Source organism: Lichenostomus cassidix, unplaced genomic scaffold (assembly GCF_008360975.1).
Source record: "Lichenostomus cassidix isolate B80296 unplaced genomic scaffold, HeHo_3.0 HiC_scaffold_39, whole genome shotgun sequence".
Lineage (NCBI taxonomy): Eukaryota > Metazoa > Chordata > Aves > Passeriformes > Meliphagidae > Lichenostomus > Lichenostomus cassidix.
The window spans coordinates 1,017,180-1,034,369 of NW_028147446.1; the positions used below are offsets into that span (position 1 = coordinate 1,017,180).

Sequence of the window (17,190 nt, forward strand, 5' to 3'; positions counted from 1 at the left end):
CCCCTTTAATGTCCCCAAACGCCCCCAGCTGTTGTCCCCAATGTCCCCAAATCCTCTTTAATGTCCCCAAATCCCATTTAATGTCCCCAAACGCCCCCAGCTATTTTCCCCAATGTCCCCAAATCTTCTCTAATGTCCCCAAATCCCCTTTAATGTCCCCAAACACCCCAGTACATCCCAGTAGCCCCCAGTAGCCCCCAGTACCTCCCAGTAGCCCCCAGTGTCCCCCAGTACCTCCCAGTAGCCCCCAGGCCCTCCCAGTAGCCCCCAGTCCATCCCAGTTCAGCCCAGTTGCCCACTCACTCGATGAGGTCCGAGAGGCCACTGTAGATGTCATCGTCCCCAACGGTGTCCTCGGACGGGAACGGCCTGGGGGGACACGGCCGGACACTGCTGACCACCGGGAGTGGACAGCGCTGACCATCGACTGGACACTGCTGACCATCGGGAGTGGACAGCGCTGACCACCGGGAGTGGACAGCACTGACCATCGACTGGACACTGCTGACCATCGACTGGACACTGCTGACCACTGGGGAGTGGACACTAGGGACTGGACACTTCACCAGGGAGTGGACAGCACTGACCATTGACTGGACACTGCTGACCATGGGGAGTGGACAGCACTGACCATCGACTGGACATTGCTGACCACCGGGAGTGGACACTAGGGACTGGAAACTGCTGACCACTGGGAGTGGACACTAGGGACTGGACACTTCACCAGGGAGTGGACACTGCTGACCATCGACTGGACACTGCTGACCATCGGGAGTGGACAGCGCTGACCATCGACTGGACACTGCTGACCATCGACTGGACACTGCTGACCACTGGGGAGTGGACACTAGGGACTGGACACTTCACCAGGGAGTGGACAGCACTGACCATTGACTGGACACTGCTGACCATGGGGAGTGGACAGCACTGACCATCGACTGGACATTGCTGACCACCGGGAGTGGACACTAGGGACTGGAAACTGCTGACCACTGGGAGTGGACACTAGGGACTGGACACTTCACCAGGGAGTGGACAGCACTGACCATTGACTGGACACTGCTGACCATGGGGAGTGGACAGCACTGACCATCGACTGGACATTGCTGACCACCAGGGAGTGGACACCAGGGACACACCAGGGACACACCAGTGGACACTGCTGACCATCAGGGAGTGGACAGCACTGACCATCAGGGAGTGGACACTGCTGACCCTTGCGGAATGGACACTAGGGACTGGACACTGCTGACCATTAGGGAGTGGACAGCACTGACCATCGACTGGACACTGCTGACCACTGGGGAGTGGACACTAGGGAGTGAACACTAGGGACTGGACACTTCACCAGGGAGTGGACAGCACTGACCATCGGGGAGTGGACACTGGGGACCCTCAGGGACCAGACACTGGGGACTGGACACCAAGGACCGGACACCACTGACCCTCAGGGACTGGACACTGCTGAATCTTGGGGAGTGGACAGCACTGACCATCAACTGGACACTGCCAACCACCAGGGAGTAGACAGCACTGACCCTCAGGGACTGGACACCTGTGTCCCTTGGGGAGGGGACTGGACATCAGGGACTGGACACCAGGGACCCTCAGGGAGTGGACATCTGAAACCCTCAGGGACCGGACACTAGGACCCTCAGGGACTGGACATTGAGGTCCTTCATGGACTGGACACCTGGGAACTTCAGGGACTGGACACCAGGGATTGGTCACCTGGGACCCTCAGGGAGTGGACATTGAGGTCCTTTGGCGACTGGACATCAGGGACTGGACATCTGGGACTTGGATGGACTGGACACCAAGGACCCTCAGGAACTGGATGTTGGGGTCTTTTGGGGACTGGACACTGGGACTGGACACCAGGGACCCTCAGGGAATGGATGCCTGAAACCCTCAGGGACTGGACATTGAGGTCCTTCACAGACTGGACACCAGGGACTGGACACCTGGGACTCTTGGGAACCGGACATCTGGGACCCTGAGGACTGGACATCGGGGTCTTTCATGGACTGGACACCAGGGACCTTCATGGACTGGACATTGGGGTCCTTCATGGACTGGACATTGGGGTCCTTCATGGACTGGACATTGAGGTCCTTCAGGGACTGGACATTGAGGTCCTTCACAGACTGGACACCAGGGACTGGACACCTGGGACTCTTGGGAACCAGACATCTGGGACCCTGAGGACTGGACACTGGGGTCCTTCATGGACTGGACATTGAGGTCCTTCAGGGATTGGACACCAGGGACTGGACACCAGGGACCGGACATCTGATACCCTCATGGACTGGACACCTGAGTCCCTTGGGACTGGACATCTGGGACTCTGATGGTCTGGACACCAGGGACCCTCAGGAACTGGACATTGAGGTCCTTCAGGGACTGGACACTGGGACTGGACACTGGCCTGGACACCCGAGTCCTGTCCACTCACGTGAATCCTCTGCTCTGCGCGATCGGCGTCCAGGAGAGCGTGGAGAGCGTGTCGATCACCTGGGGACAGCGAGGTGACATTGAGGGGCTGAGGTGTCACCCAGACCCCTGGACGCCACCCCCCCAGGCCAGCTGGACAGCTGACCGCACCTTGCCGAAGTCCTGGACGTCGAAGAGGTCGAAGGCGCCGAAGAGGCGATGCTTGGGGAGACCAAACTTGTCGGCGCAGGCGGTGAGGAAGGTGCGGATGTTCCTCAGGCACAGGAACTGCGGTGGCACCAGTGTCACCAGTGTCACCGGTGCCATCAGTGTCACCGGTGTCATCAGTGTCACCAGTGTCACCGGTGCCACCAGTGTTACCAGTGTCACCAGTGTCACCGGTGCCATCAGTGTCACCGGTATCATCGTGTCATCAGTGTCACCAATGTCACCAGTGTCACCAGTATCATCAGTGCCACTAGTGTCACTACTGTCACCAGCACCATCAATGTCACCAGTGTCATCAATGTCACCAGTATCATCAGTGTCACTAGCATCATCAGTGTCACCAATGTCACCAGCACCATCAGTGTCATCAGTGTCACCAATGTCACCAGTGCCACCGGTATCATCAGTGTCACCAGTGTCACCAGTGTCATCAGCGCCACCAGTGTCACCAGTGCCACCGGTATCATCATTGTCATCCCCACCATTGTCATTGTCCCATCATCCTCAATCCCATCAGCCAATGGTCATTGTCACCATCAATGTCACCATAATCATCTGCATTGTCCCCTCCATTGTCATTGTCCCATCACCCTCAATCACCCCAGCCCTGTCATTGTCACCATCGATGTCCCCGTCATCATTCCCATTGTCCCCACCGTTGTCATTGTCCCATCATCCTCAATCCCATCAGCCAATTATTGTCACCATTGATGTCCCCATCACCATCATCATCCCCATTGTCATTGTCCCATCACCCTCAATCCCATCAGCCGATGGTCATTGTCACCATCGATGTCCCCATCATCATCATCCCCATTGTCCCCACCATTGTCATTGTCCCATCACCCTCAATCCCATCAGCCAATGGTCATTGTCACCATCAATGTCACCATAATCATCCCCATTGTCCCCTCCATTGTCATTGTCCCATCACCCTCAATCCCATCAGCCAATGGTCATTGTCACCATCGATGTCCCCACCATCATCATCCCCACTGTCATTGTCCCATCACCCTCAATCCCATCAGCCAATTGTCATTGTCACCATCGATGTCCCCACCATCATCATCCCCACTGTCATTGTCCCATCACCCTCAATCCCATCAGCCAATTGTCATTGTCACCATCGATGTCCCCATCACCATCATCAGCTCCATTGTCCCCACCATTGTCATTGTCCCATCACCCTCAATCCCATCAACCAATGGTCATTGTCACCATCGATGTCCCCATCACCATCATCAGCTCCATTGTCCCCACCATTGTCATTGTCCCATCACCCTCAATCCCATCAACCAATTGTCATTGTCACCATCAATGTCCCCACCATCACTGTCACCTCCTCCCCACCCCCACTGCCACCACCCCCGTCCCAACCCCCCTGTCCCCACCTCGGCTCTCACCTGTGACATCTGCGGCCGGGGACAGATGTCCCGCGAGGGGACAGCGCGGGGCAGGAGGGCGTTGAGCAGGTGGCACAGCAGGACTCCGTCGCGCAGCGCCTGCGCCAGGTCCCACACCTGTCCCCCGGGGCTGCTGGCCCTGTGTCCGGCCGGCAGGACGCGCGCGGCCACCAGCCAGTGGGCGCATTGGCGCCACTTCTCCATGGGGACGCGGGGACGGCGGCCGGGGACCGTCGGTGGAGGGGGGAGATGGTGGGATGGACTTGGATGGAGGAGCCAATGGAAGTTGGTCCTGGTGGGATGAACTTCGATGGAGGTGGGACCTGGTGGGATGGACTTGGATGGAGGAGCCAATGGAGGTGGGTCCTGGTGGGATGAACTTCTGTGGAGGAGTTGGTGGAGGTGGGTTCTGGTGGGAAGAACTTCTGTGGAGGAATCAATGGAGGTGGCTCCTGGTGGGATGAACTTCAGTGGAGGAGCCGATGGAGGTGGCACCTGGTGAGATCAACTTCTGCAGAAGAGCTGATGGGGGTGGGTCTTGGTGGGATGGACTTTGATGGACGTAGGTCTTGGTGGGAAGAACTTCTGTGGAAGGGCTGATGGAGGTGGGACCTGGTGGGAAGAACTTCAATGGAGGTGGGTCTTGGTGGGATGAACTTTGATGGAGGTGGGTCCTGGTAGGAAGAACTTCTGCAGAAGAGCTGATGGAGGTGGGTCCTGGTGGGATGAACTTCTGTGGAAGAATCAATGGAGGTGGGTCTTGGTGGGATGGACTTCAATGGAGGTTGGTCCTGGTGGGATGAACTTCTGTGGAGGAGCTGATGGAGATGAGATTCCAGTGGAGATGAGATCCTGGTGGAGATGAGATCCCAGTGGAGGTGAGACCCCAATGGAGATGAGGTCCTGGTGGAGATCAGATCCTGGTGGTGGTGAGATGCTGGTGGAGATGAAATCCCAATGGAGATGAGATCCTGGTAGAGATGAGATCCCAGCAGGGATGAGATCCTGGTGGAGACCAGATCCTAGTGGAGATCAGATCCTAGTGGAGATGAGATCCCAATGGAGATGAGATCCTGGTGGAGATCAGATCCTGGAGATGAGACCCCAGTGGAGGTCAGACCAGTGTCACCAATGTCACCAGTGTCACCAGTGTCACCACTCCTGCCCAGAGCAGCACCAGCAGAGTAGCCCCTGGCTGACCCCTGGCTGACCCCAGGTGCCTCCAGCCCCTCCTGGAGCAGCTCCACCACGCGAGGAGGTCCTTCCCTTCCCCCCAGGAAGGAACCGGAGGCGCTGGGGCCCCGCGGGGCCACCTCCGGTGACAACCGGTGACAAACGTCCCACCGCCGCGTCCCGACGGTCTCCTTCTCCTGTCCACCCCGCCGCTGGGGACAGTCCAGTGGCCTGGAGGACACTCAGGTGGTCAGCGCTGGCGGCACGGCCCGGCCGGGCCTGGTGGTGGCACTTGGGGACAGCGGAGGTGACGCGGGGGACAAGGGGAAGTGAGCCGCGGTGGCTCCTGGGTGACTTCCGGGGATCTTCCTGTCGCCGCGGTGGCACTGGGAGGAGGTGCCACCACCCTGGGGTGGCCTTGGGGACATGGACATGGTGGGGGCTGGGGACACAGCGAGGGACAGTGGGTGGCCTGGATGTGCTGACCTTGGGGACAAGGAGGGTCCAGGTGACCTGGACATGGTGACCTTGGGGACAATGTGACCTGGACATGGTGACCTTGGGGACAAGGAGGAGTCCAGGTGACCTGGACATGGTGACCATGAGGGTCCAAGTGACCTGGACATGGTGACCTTGGGGACAAGGTGACCTGGACATGGTGACCTTAGGGAGAATGTGACCTGGACATGGTGACCTTGGGGACAAGGACAGGTCCAGGTGTCCAGGACCCGCCAAGGGTGTGGGAATGACCAAGGTCCAGGGGGACTGAGGTGTCCAAGTCGTACCAGGTGTCCAGGAGGTGACCCAGGTGTCCAGGAACCAGGTGACACCCAGGTGTCCAGGTGGCACTCAGGTGTCCAGGTCCTTTCAGGGTCTCAGGGGTGACCACCCAGGTGACACCCAGGGGTCCAGGTGGCACCCAGGAAACAGGTGGCACCCAGGTGTCCAGATGACCCAGGTGTCCAGGTGGGACTCAGGTGTCCAGGAACCAGGTGGGACTGAGGTGTCCAAGTCCCACCAGGTATCTAGGAGGTGACCCAGGTGGGACCACCCAGGTGTCCAGGTGGCACCCAGGTGTCCAGGTCCTTTCAGGGTCTCAGGATGGACCACCCAGGTGTCCAGGTGGGACTCAGGTGTCCAGGTGGCACCCAGGTGTCCAGGTGGCACCCAGGTGACATCCAGGTGTCCAGGTCCTTTTGGGGGTCCAGGTGGCACCCAGGTGTCCAGGTCCTTTCAGGGTCTCAGGGGTGACCACCCAGGTGTCCAGGTGGCACCCAGGTGACACCCAGGTGTCCAGGTCCTTTGGGGGTCCAGGAGGTGACCCAGGTGTCCAGGGCCAGGTGGCACCGAGGTGTCCAGGTGACCCAGGTGTCCAGGAACCAGGTGGGACCACCCAGGGGTCCAGGTGACACCCAGGTGTCCAGGTCCTTTTGGGGATCCAGGAGGTGACCCAGGTGTCCAGGTGGCACCCAGGTGTCCAGGAACCAGGTGGCACCCAGGTGTCCAGGTGGCACCCAAGTGACATCCAGGTGTCCAGGTCCTTTTGGGGGTCCAGGTGGCACCCAGGTGTCCAGGTCCTTTCAGGGTCTCAGGGGTGACCACCCAGGTGTCCAGGTGGGACCACCCAGGTGTCCAGATGGCACCCAGGTGTCCAGGTCCTTTGGGGGTCCAGGAGGTGACCCAGGTGTCCAGGGCCAGGTGGCACCGAGGTGTCCAGGTGACCCAGGTGTCCAGGAACCAGGTGGGACCACCCAGGGGTCCAGGTGACACCCAGGTGTCCAGGTCCTTTTGGGGGTCCAGGAGGTGACCCAAGTGTCCAGGGCCAGATGGGACCACCCAGGTGTCCAGGTGGCACTCAGGTGTCCAGGTCCTTTCAGGGTCTCAGGGGTGACCACCCAGGTGACACCCAGGGGTCCAGGTGGCACCCAGGAAACAGGTGGCACCCAGGTGTCCAGATGACCCAGGTGTCCAGGTGGCACCCAGGTGTCCAGGAACCAGGTGTGACCCAGATGTCCAGGAACCAGGTGTCACCAGATGTCCAGGTGGCACCAGGGGGTCTCAAGCAGCACCCACCCCCACCCAGCTGTCCCCCAGTGTCCCCAGCTGTCCCCCAGCTGTCCCCCAGTGTCCCCCCAGTGTCCCCTAGTGTCCCCAACTGTCCCCAGCTGTCCCCCTGCTGTCCCCAGCTATCCCCCCAGTGTCCCCAACTGTCCCCCAGTGTCCCCAGCTGTCCCCCAGTGTCCCCCTGCTGTCCCCCCAGTGTCCCCAGCTGTCCCCCAGTGTCACCTCCTGTCCCCCAGTGTCCCCAGCTGTCCCCTGCTGTCCCCCCAGTGTCCCCAGCTGTCCTCCCCAGTGTCCCCAACTGTCCCCCCAATGTCACCTCCTGTCCCCCTGCTGTCCCCCAGTGTCTCCAGCTGTCCCCCAGCTGTCCCCCTGCCGTCCCCCAATGTCACCTCCTGTCCCCCAGTGTCCCCAGCTGTCCCCAACTGTCCCCCAGCTACCCCCAGTGTCCCCCAGCTGTCCCCCAACTGTCCCCCAGTGTCCCCTCCTGTCCCCCAATGTCACCTCCTGTCCCCCTGCTGTCCCCCCAAGCCCTGTCCGCACCCCCCTTGCTGTCCCCGCGCTGTCCCCGCGATGTCGCAATCCCGGAAAAAAAAACAAACCAAAAAAAAACCATAAAAATGAGGAAACTTCGATTCGATTTCCCCGAAATGAGGGAAGGAGCTCTCCGCCCCTCCCCCACCCCGCGGGGGGGGGTCAGGAGGGTCCCATCCCCCACCCTGGGGCCACCCAGCCTGCTGCCACCCCCCTGGCGACACCGCTGGGTGACCCAAAGCGACACAAAGCCACACAAAGCGACACAAAGTGACAAAAAGTGACACAAAGTGACAAAAAGTGACACAAAGCGACCGGAGCGTCTCCCCATCCCCCACCCCAGGGTGGGTCAAGGGTCCGGTTACCCATTAACCACCGCGGCCAGGATAAAGGGACACCCCCTGGCCAGTGTCCCCAGTGTCCCCTCGCTGTCCCCTGCTGTCCCCTGCTGTCCCCTCGCTGTCCCCTGCTGTCCCCTCTCCGGCCATGGCGTTGTCCTTCTTCGGCCACCTGCTGCTGCTGCTGCTCGGGACCCCCGCGTGGGGTCAGCTGTGAGTGATGGGACCCCAAAAATCCTCACCTGGGACCCCAAAATGTCCTTTTTTGGGACCCTAAAATTCCGACCCTTGGGACCCCAAAATGTCCTTTTTTGGGACCCCCAAACTTTGGGATTCTCCCCAAAATCCTCTTTTTTGGGACCCCAAATCTCCACCCTTGGGACCCCAAAATCCCCTTTTTTGGGACCCCAAAATTCCACCCTTGGGACCCCAAAATCCCACCCTTGGGACCCCAAAAATCCTCTTTATGGGACCCAAAATCCCCACCCTTGGGAACCCAAAATTCCGACCCTTGGGACCCCAAAATCCCCTTTTTGGGACCCAAAAATTCTGACCCTTGGGACCCCAAAATTCCACCCGTGGGATCCTAAAATTCCGACCCTTGGGACCCCAAAATCCTCACCTTTGGGGCCCCAAAAATCCCCTTCTTTTGGACCCCAAAATCCCACCCTTGGGACCCTAAAATGTCCTTTTTTGGGACCCCAAAATCCTCTTTTATGGGAACCCAAAATCCTCTTTTATGGGACCCAAAATCCTCTCTTTTGGGACCCCAAAATCCCACCCTTGGGACCCCCAAAATTCCGACCATTGGGACCCTAAAATTCCCACCCTTGGGACCCCAAAAAATCCACCCTTGGGACCCCAAAATGTCCTTTTTTGGGACCCAAAAATTCCGACCCTTGGGACCCCAAAAATCCCACCCTTGGGACCCCAAAATTCCACCTTTGGGACCCCAAAATTCCGACATTTGGGACCCCAAAATCCCACCCTTGGGACCCCAAAATCCTCTTTTTGGGACCCCAAAATCCTCTTTTTTGGGACCCAAAAATTCCGAACCTTGGGACCCCAAAATGTCCTTTTTTGGGGCCCCAAAAATCCCCTTATTTGGGCCCCTAAAATTCCACCCTTGGGACCCCAAAATGTCCTTTTTTGGGACCCCAAAATCCTCACCTTTGGGGCCCCAAAATCCACCCTTGGGATCCCAAAATTCCAACCGTGGGACCCCAAAATGTCCTTTTCTGGGACCCCAAAATCCCACCCTTGGGACCCCAAAATTCCGACCCTTGGGACCCCAAAAATCCTACCCTTGGGACCCCAAAAATCCTCTTTATGGGACCCTAAAATTCCGACCCTTGGGACCCCAAAAAATCCACCCTTGGGACCCTAAAATCCTCTTTTTTTGGGACCCTAAAATTCCATCCTTGGGACCCCAAAATCCCCTTTTTTTGGGACCCCCAAACCTTGGGATCTCCCCAAAATCCCCTTTATTAGGACCCCAAAATCTCCTTTTTTGGGACCCTAAAATTCTGACCCTTGGGACCCCAAAATGTCCTTTTTTGGGACCCTAAAATTCCCACTTTGGGACCCCAAAATGTCTTTTTTTAGGACCCCAAAATGGCCTTTTTTTGGACCCGAAAATTCCGACCTTTGGGACCCTAAAATTCCCACTTTGGGACCCCAAAATCCTCACCTTTGGGACCCCAAAAATCCTCTTTATGGGACCCAAAAATTCCGACCCTTGGGACCCCAAAATCCTCTTTATGGGACCCAAAATCCTCACCCTTGGGAACCCAAAATTCCGACCCTTGGGACCCTAAAATGTCCTTTTTTGGGACCCAAAAATTCTGACCCTTGGGACCCCAAAATTCCACCCGTGGGATCCTAAAATTCCACCCTTGGGACCCAGAAATCCCCTTTTTGGGACCCTAAAATTCCCACTTTGGGACCCCAAAATCCTCTTCTTTGGGACCCTAAAATTCCGACCCTTGGGACCCCAAAATTCCACCCTTGGGACCCCAAAATATCCTTTTTTGGGACCCAAAATCCTCTCTTTTGGGACCCCAAAATCTCACCCTTGGGACCCCAAAATCCCACCCTTGGGACCCTAAAATTCCCACCCTTGGGACCCCCAAAATTCCGACCATTGGGACCCTAAAATTCCCACCCTTGGGACCCCAAAAAATCCACCCTTGGGACCCCAAAATTCCGACTTTTGGGACCCAAAAATTCCTACCCTTGGGACCCCAAAATTCCGACTTTTGGGACCTCAAAATTCCCACCCTTGGGATCCTAAAATCCCACCCTTGGGACCTCAAAAATCCGACCCTTGGGACCCCAAAATGCCCTTTTTTGGGGCTCCAAAAATCCCCTTCTTTGGGACCCTAAAATTCCACCCTTGGGACCCCAAAATTCAACCCTTGGGACCCCAAAATCCTCTTTATGGGACCCCAAAATTCCACCCTTGGGACCCTAAAATGTCCTTTTTTGGGACCCCAAAATCCTCACCGTTGGGACCCCAAAATCCCCTTTTTTGGGACCCCCAAACTTTGGGATTCTCCCCCAAAATCCTCACCTTTGGGACCCCAAAATGTCCTTTTTTGGGACCCCAAAATTCCGACCCTTGGGACCCCAAAATCCTCTTTTTTGGGACCCTAAAATCCCACCCTTGGGAACCCAAAATCCTCACCTGTGGGACCCCAAAATCCCCTTTTTTGGGACCCCCAAACCTTGGGATCCTCCCCAAAATCCCCTTTTTTTGGACCCCAAAATCCTCTTTTTTGGGACCCCAAAATCCCACCCTTGGGACCCCAAAATTCCGACCCTTGGAACCCCAAAATCCCCTTTTTTGGGACCCCAAAATTCCGACCCTTGGAACCCCAAAATCCCCTTTTTTGGGACCCAAAAATCCTCTTTTTGGGACCTCAAAATCCCCTTTTTTGGGACACCAAAATGTCCTTTTTTGGGACCCCAAAATCCCTGTTTTAAGACCCCAAAATCCTCACCTTTGGGACCCCAAAATCCTCTTTTTTTGGGACCCCAAAATCCTCACCTTTGGGACCCCAAAATCCTCTTTTTTGGGACCCCAAAATCCTCTTTTTGGGAGCCCAAAATCCCCTTTTTTGGACCCCAAAATCCCCTTTTTTGGGATTTCTGGATTTGGGTTTCTGGATGCTCTGGGGACACATTTGGGGTTTCTGGGGACAAATTTGGGGTTTCGGGGTTTTCTGGGGACAAATTTTGGGGTTTCTGGGTTCTCTATGGGGCAGATTTTGGGGTTTCTGGGGACAGATTTGGGGTTTCTGGGTTTTTTGGGGACAGATTTGGGGTTTCTGGTCTCTTTGGGGACACATTTGGGATTTCTGGGTCTTGTGAGGTCCCCAGGGCTCTGTGGGGAAAAATTTTGGGGTTTCTGGGTACTGTAGGACACATTTGGGGTTTCTGGGGACAAATTTGGGGTTTCTGGTCTCTGGGGACAGATTTAGGGTTTCTGGGCACAGATTTGGGGTTTCTGGGTTTTCTCGGGACAGATTTGGGGTTTCTGGTTGCTCTGAGGTCCCCAAGGCTCTGTGGGGACAGATTTTGGTTTTCTAGGGACACATTTGGGGTTTCTGGTCTCTTTGGGACAAATTTTGGGGTTTCTGGGGACACATTTGGGGATTCAGAGTGCTCTGGGGGCAGATTTGGGGACAGATTTGCCACCCCTTGCTGTCCCCAGGGTGACCGCGGTGACCCCGGTGCCACCCCAGGGTGACCATGGTGACACTGATGTCACCCCAGGGTGACCATGGCACTGTCCCCAGGGTGACCATGGTGACCATAGTGCCACCTCAGGGTGACCATGGCACTGTCCCCAGGGTGACCATGGTGACCCTGATGTCACCCCAGGGTGACGATGGTGACCCCGCTGTCCCCCCAGGGTGACCATGGTGACACTGGTGACACTGCTGTCCCCCCAGGGTGACGATGGTGACACTGCTGTCCCCCCATGGTGACCCTGGTGACACCGCTGTCCCCCCAGGGTGACCATGGTAACCATAGTGCCACCCCAGGGTGACCGTGGTGACACTGATGTCACCCCAGGGTGACCATGGGGCTGTCCCCAGGGTGACCGTGGTGACACCGCGCTGTCCCCAGGGTGACCGTGGTGACACTGATGTCACACCAGGGTGACCATGGTGACACCGATATCCCCCCAGGGTGACCATAGTGCCACCCCAGGGTGACGATGGTGCCCCTGGTGACCCCGCTGTCCCCCCAGGGTGACGATGGTGACCCCGGCCGTGCTGCGGCTGGAGACGGACGAGCAGGTGCTGCTGGAGGCGCCAGGAGTGACCAAAGCCACCAAGGCCACCCTCCGGGTCCAGGACTTCCCCCAGAAGCGCCACCAGCTCTTCTCGGCCTCGGTGGAGCTCAGCCCGGCCGCGGGCATGATGGCCACTGTCACCATCAGGGTACCGTGTCACCTCCCTGGGCATTGTCACCTCCCCCTGGGCATTGTCACCACCCCCTGGGCATTGTCACCTCCCCCTGGTCATTGTCACCTCCCCCCTGGCCACTGTCACCGTCAGGGTACCGTGTCACCTCCCCCTGGGCATTGTCACCACCCCCTGGGCATTGTGACCACCCCCTGGTCATTGTCACCTCCTCCCGGGTCATTGTCACCATCCCCTTGGTCATTGTCACCTCCCCCCCTTGGTCACTGTCACCATCAGGGTACCGTGTCACCTCCCCCTGGGCATTGTCACCTCCCCCTGGTCATTGTCACCTCCCCTTCGTCATTGTCACCTCCCCCTCTGGTCATTGTCACCTCCCCTTGGTCATTGTCACCACCCCCTGGTCATTGTCACCTCCCCTTGGTCATTGTCACCTCCCCCTGGGCATTGTCACCTCCCCCTGGGCATTGTCACCTCCCTGGGCATTGTCACCTCCCCCTGGTCATTGTGACCACCCCCTGGTCATTGTCACCTCCCCCCCTTGGTCACTGTCACCGTCAGGGTACCGTGTCACCTCCCCCTGGTCATTGTCACCTCCCCCCTGGCCACTGTCACCGTCAGGGTACCGTGTCACCTCCCCTTGGTCATTGTCACCACCTCCCTGGTCATTGTCACCGTCAGGGTACCGTGTCACCTCCCTGGTAATTGTCACCTCCACTTGGTCATTGTCACCTCCCTGGCCACTGTCACCGTCAGGGTACCGTGTCACCTCCCTGGTCATTGTCACCTCCCCCCCCGGTCATTGTCACCTCCCCCTGGTCACTGTCACCGTCAGGGTACCGTGTCACCTCCCCCTGGTCATTGTCACCTCCCCTGGGAATGTCACCTCCCCTGGGAATGTCACCGGGAGGGGACAGTGAGGGGACAGCGAGGGGACACTGAGGGGACAACGGTCACGCCTGGTGTCCTTGGGGACAATGGTCACCTCTGGACCTTTGGGGACAATGGTCACCCTGAGCTCCTCAGGGACTGTCCCCACTGCCCTGGGCATGGCTGTCACCCGGTGTCACCTGTCCCTGCGGGACTGACAGTGCCACCTGGTGTCCAGTGTCCCCAATGTCCCCAATGTCCCCAACATCCCCGGTGTCCCCAATGTCCCCAATGTCCCCAATGTCCTCAATATCCCAATGTCCTTAATGTCCCCAACATCACCAATATCCCACTGTCCCCAATGTCCCCAATATCCCAATGTCCCCAAATCCCCAATGTCCCCAACGTCTTCACTGCCCCCAATGCCCCCGATGTCCCCTAATCCCCAGTGTCCCCAATGTCCCCAACATCCCCAATATCACCAATATCCCAATGTCCCCAGTGTCCCCAACATCCCCAACCTCCCCAGTGTCCCCAGTGTCCCCAATGTCCCCAATGTCCCTAATATCACCAATATCCCAATGTCCTCAATGTCCCCGATGTCCCCGATCTCTCCACTGTCCCCAATGTCCCCAATGCCCCCAATGTCCCCAACGTCCCCAATGTCCCCAACATCTCTGATCTCCCCAATGTCCCCAGTGTCCCCAATATCCCAATGTCCCCAACCTCCCCAGTGTCCCCAATGTCCCCAATGTCCCCAATATCACCAATATCCCAATGTCCTCAATGTCCCTGATGTCCCCGATCTCTCCACTGTCCCCAATGTCCCCAATGTCCCCAATATCACCAATATCCCCAATGTCCCCAATGACCTCAATGTCCCCAAATCCCCATTGTCCCCAATGTCTTCACTGTCCCCAATGTCCCCAATGTCCCCAATGTCCCCAATGTCCCCAATGTCCCCAATGTCCCCAAATCCCCAATGTCCCCAACATCCCCATTGTCCCCGCTGTCCCCCCAGGTGTCAGCCAAGGACCTGCCGGCGGCGCAGGGGAAGCAGTTTGTGACGGTGACAGCCGCGCTGGAGCAGGTGACACTGGAGAAGGTGCTGCTGGTGTCCCTGCAGAGCGGTCACATCTTCCTGCAGACCGACAAACCCATCTACACACCTGGCGCCACAGGTGACACACCTGGGGACACCACAGGGACACCTGGGGACACTGCAGGGACACCGCAGGGACAGCTGGGGACAGCTGAGACCCGTTTAGATACACCTGAGAGACACCTGGGGACACCACAGGGACAGCTGGGGACACCTGGAGACACCTGAGACCCATTTAGATGCATTTAGATACACCTGAGAGACACCTGGGGACACCTTGGGACACCTGGGATACACCTGAGACCCATTTAGATACACCTGGGAGACACCTGGGGACACCTGGAGACATCTTGGGGACATCCTGGGGACAGCTGAGACCCATTTAGATACACCTGAGAGACACCTGGGGACACCTGGGGACACACCTGGGGACACACCTGGGGACACCTGGGGACAGCTGGGGACACCTGAGGCCCATTTAGATACACCTGAGAGACACCTGGGGACATCTGGGGACACTTCAGGGACACCTGAGACCCATTTAGATACACCTGGGGACACCTGGGGACACTGCAGGGACACCTGGGGACACTTGAGACCCATTTAGATACACCTGGGGACACCTGGGGACACTGCAGGGACACTGCAGGGACAGCTGGGGACAGCTGAGACCCGTTTAGATACACCTGGGGACAGTTGGGGACACCTGGGGACACACCAGGGGACATCTTGGGGACATCCTGGGGACACCTGAGACCCATTTAGATACACCTGAGAGACACCTGGGGACAGCTGGGGACATTGCAGGGACACCTGGGATACACCTGGGGACCCATTTAGATACACCTGGGGACACCTGGGGACAGTTGGGGACACCTGGGGACACCTGGAGACACACCTGGGGACAGCTGGGGACACCTGAGGCCCATTTAGATACACCTGGGGACACCTGGGGACATCTGGGGACACTTCAGGGACACCTGAGGCCCATTTAGATACACCTGAGAGACACCTGGGGACATCTGGGGACAGCTGGGGACACTGCAGGGACACTTGGGGACACCTGAGACCCATTTAGATACACCTGGGGACACCTGGGGACACACCTGGGGACACCTTGGAGACACCTGGGGACACCTGGGACACTGCAGGGACACTGCAGGGACACCTGAGACCCATTTGGATACACCTGGGGACAGTTGGGGACGGCTGAGAGACACCTGGGGACATCTTGTGGACATCCTGGGGACACCTGAGACCCATTTAGATACACCTGAGAGACACCTGGGGACACCTGGAGACACACCTGGGGACACCTGGAGACACACCTGGGGACAGCTGGGGACACCTGAGGCCCATTTAGATACACCTGGGGACAGCTGGGGACACCTGGGGACACCTTGGAGACACCTGGGGACACCACAGGGACACTTGGGGACACCTGAGACCCATTTAGATACACCTGGGGACAGCTGGGGACTCCTGGGGACACCTGGGGACATACCTGGGGACAGCTGGGGACACTGCAGGGACAGCTGAAACCTGTTTAGATACACCTGAGAGACACCTGGGGACACCTGGGGACACCTGGGACACTGCAGGGACACTGCAGGGACACCTGAGACCCATTTAGATACACCTGGGGACAGCTGGGGACACCTGGGGACACCTTGGAGACACCTGGGGACAGCTGGGGACACCACAGGGAAAGCTGAGACCCATTTAGATACACCTGGGGACACACATGGGGACACCTAGGGACACCTGGGGACACCTGAGGCCCATTTAGATACACCTGGGGACACACATGGGGACAGCTGGGGACACCGCAGGGACAGCTGGGGACACCTGAGACCCATTTAGATACACCTGAGAGACACCTGGGGACACCTGGGGACACTGCGGGGACACCCCTGTCACCTTGTCCCCATGTCCCCACCCTGTCCTTGTCCCCTCTCACCTTGTCCCCAATGTCCCCTCAGTGTCCCCTCAGTGTCCCCTCAGTGTCCCCTCACTCACAATGTCCCCTCAATGTCCCCTTCCTGTCCCCTCAGTGTCCCCAATGTCCCCAATGTCCCCATGTCCCCTCAGTGTCCCCAATGTCCCCAATGTCCCCATGTCCCCTCAGTGTCCACAATGTCCCCAATGTCCCCTCACTGTCCCCTCAGTGTCCCCAGTGTCCCCAATGTCCCCTCACTGTCCCCTCACTGTCCCCTCAGTCTACTGCCGCCTGTTCACCGTCGGTCACCTCCTGCAGCCGGTGGCCAAAACGGTCATGCTGGAGGTCAAGGTGAGTGCCTTGGGGACACCTTGGGGACACCTTGGGGACACCTTGGGGACACCTTGGGGACACGGAGGGGGGAGGTGACGCGGTGCCACCCTCGTCGCTGTCCCCGTGTCCCCTCAGACGCCCGACGATGTCATCGTCAAGCAAGTTCCGGTGTCGTCGCCGATGAGGACAGGAATTCTGACTGTCAACCACAACCTGCCCGAGGTGCTCAGGTGGGTGTCACCTGGTGGCTGTCACCTGACCGGGTGGATGTCACCTCCCCTGCATGGTTGTCACCTCCCCTGGTGTGGCTGTCACCTGACCGGGTGGCTGTCACTTCTCCTGG

The 17,190-nt window shown here is 58.1% G+C and overlaps 2 protein-coding genes and 3 long non-coding RNA genes across 5 annotated transcripts in view; 3 read left to right on the forward strand and 2 right to left on the reverse strand.

Annotated features, from left to right (window-relative positions):
• Positions 1-4,268, reverse strand: part of VAV1 (vav guanine nucleotide exchange factor 1) — a 40,853-nt gene extending 36,585 nt beyond the window's left edge. The window contains exons 1-4 of the mRNA XM_085046002.1: positions 4,065-4,268; positions 2,605-2,721; positions 2,456-2,514; positions 304-369 (exon numbers count right to left, since the gene is read on the reverse strand). Coding sequence (XP_084902128.1) covers positions 304-369; positions 2,456-2,514; positions 2,605-2,721; positions 4,065-4,268 — 446 coding nt within the window. The remainder of the gene's footprint in view (positions 1-303; positions 370-2,455; positions 2,515-2,604; positions 2,722-4,064) is intronic.
• Positions 4,269-4,522: 254 nt separating this feature from the next.
• LOC146422639 (uncharacterized) lies at positions 4,523-5,104 on the forward strand. The gene is made up of 3 exons (XR_014848029.1): positions 4,523-4,626; positions 4,670-4,942; positions 4,977-5,104. It is a non-coding gene; the product is annotated as an uncharacterized LOC146422639 (long non-coding RNA).
• Positions 5,105-5,703: 599 nt separating this feature from the next.
• On the forward strand, positions 5,704-6,844 carry LOC146422640 (uncharacterized). Its single transcript, XR_014848043.1, has 5 exons — positions 5,704-5,739; positions 5,949-6,060; positions 6,279-6,378; positions 6,606-6,642; positions 6,793-6,844. It is a non-coding gene; the product is annotated as an uncharacterized LOC146422640 (long non-coding RNA).
• A 1,441-nt stretch (positions 6,845-8,285) lies between these two features.
• LOC146422641 (A.superbus venom factor 1-like) overlaps positions 8,286-17,190 on the forward strand; it is a 52,903-nt gene continuing 43,998 nt past the window's right edge. Inside the window, exons 1-5 of the mRNA XM_085046001.1 lie at positions 8,286-8,383; positions 12,429-12,621; positions 14,495-14,654; positions 16,795-16,865; positions 16,983-17,077. Of these exons, the coding sequence (XP_084902127.1) occupies positions 8,319-8,383; positions 12,429-12,621; positions 14,495-14,654; positions 16,795-16,865; positions 16,983-17,077 (584 nt within the window). The 5' untranslated portion in view covers positions 8,286-8,318. The remainder of the gene's footprint in view (positions 8,384-12,428; positions 12,622-14,494; positions 14,655-16,794; positions 16,866-16,982; positions 17,078-17,190) is intronic.
• Positions 14,611-15,660, reverse strand: LOC146422642 (uncharacterized). Its single transcript, XR_014848048.1, has 3 exons — positions 15,627-15,660; positions 15,209-15,240; positions 14,611-14,684 (listed from the first exon to the last, which is right to left on the reverse strand). It is a non-coding gene; the product is annotated as an uncharacterized LOC146422642 (long non-coding RNA).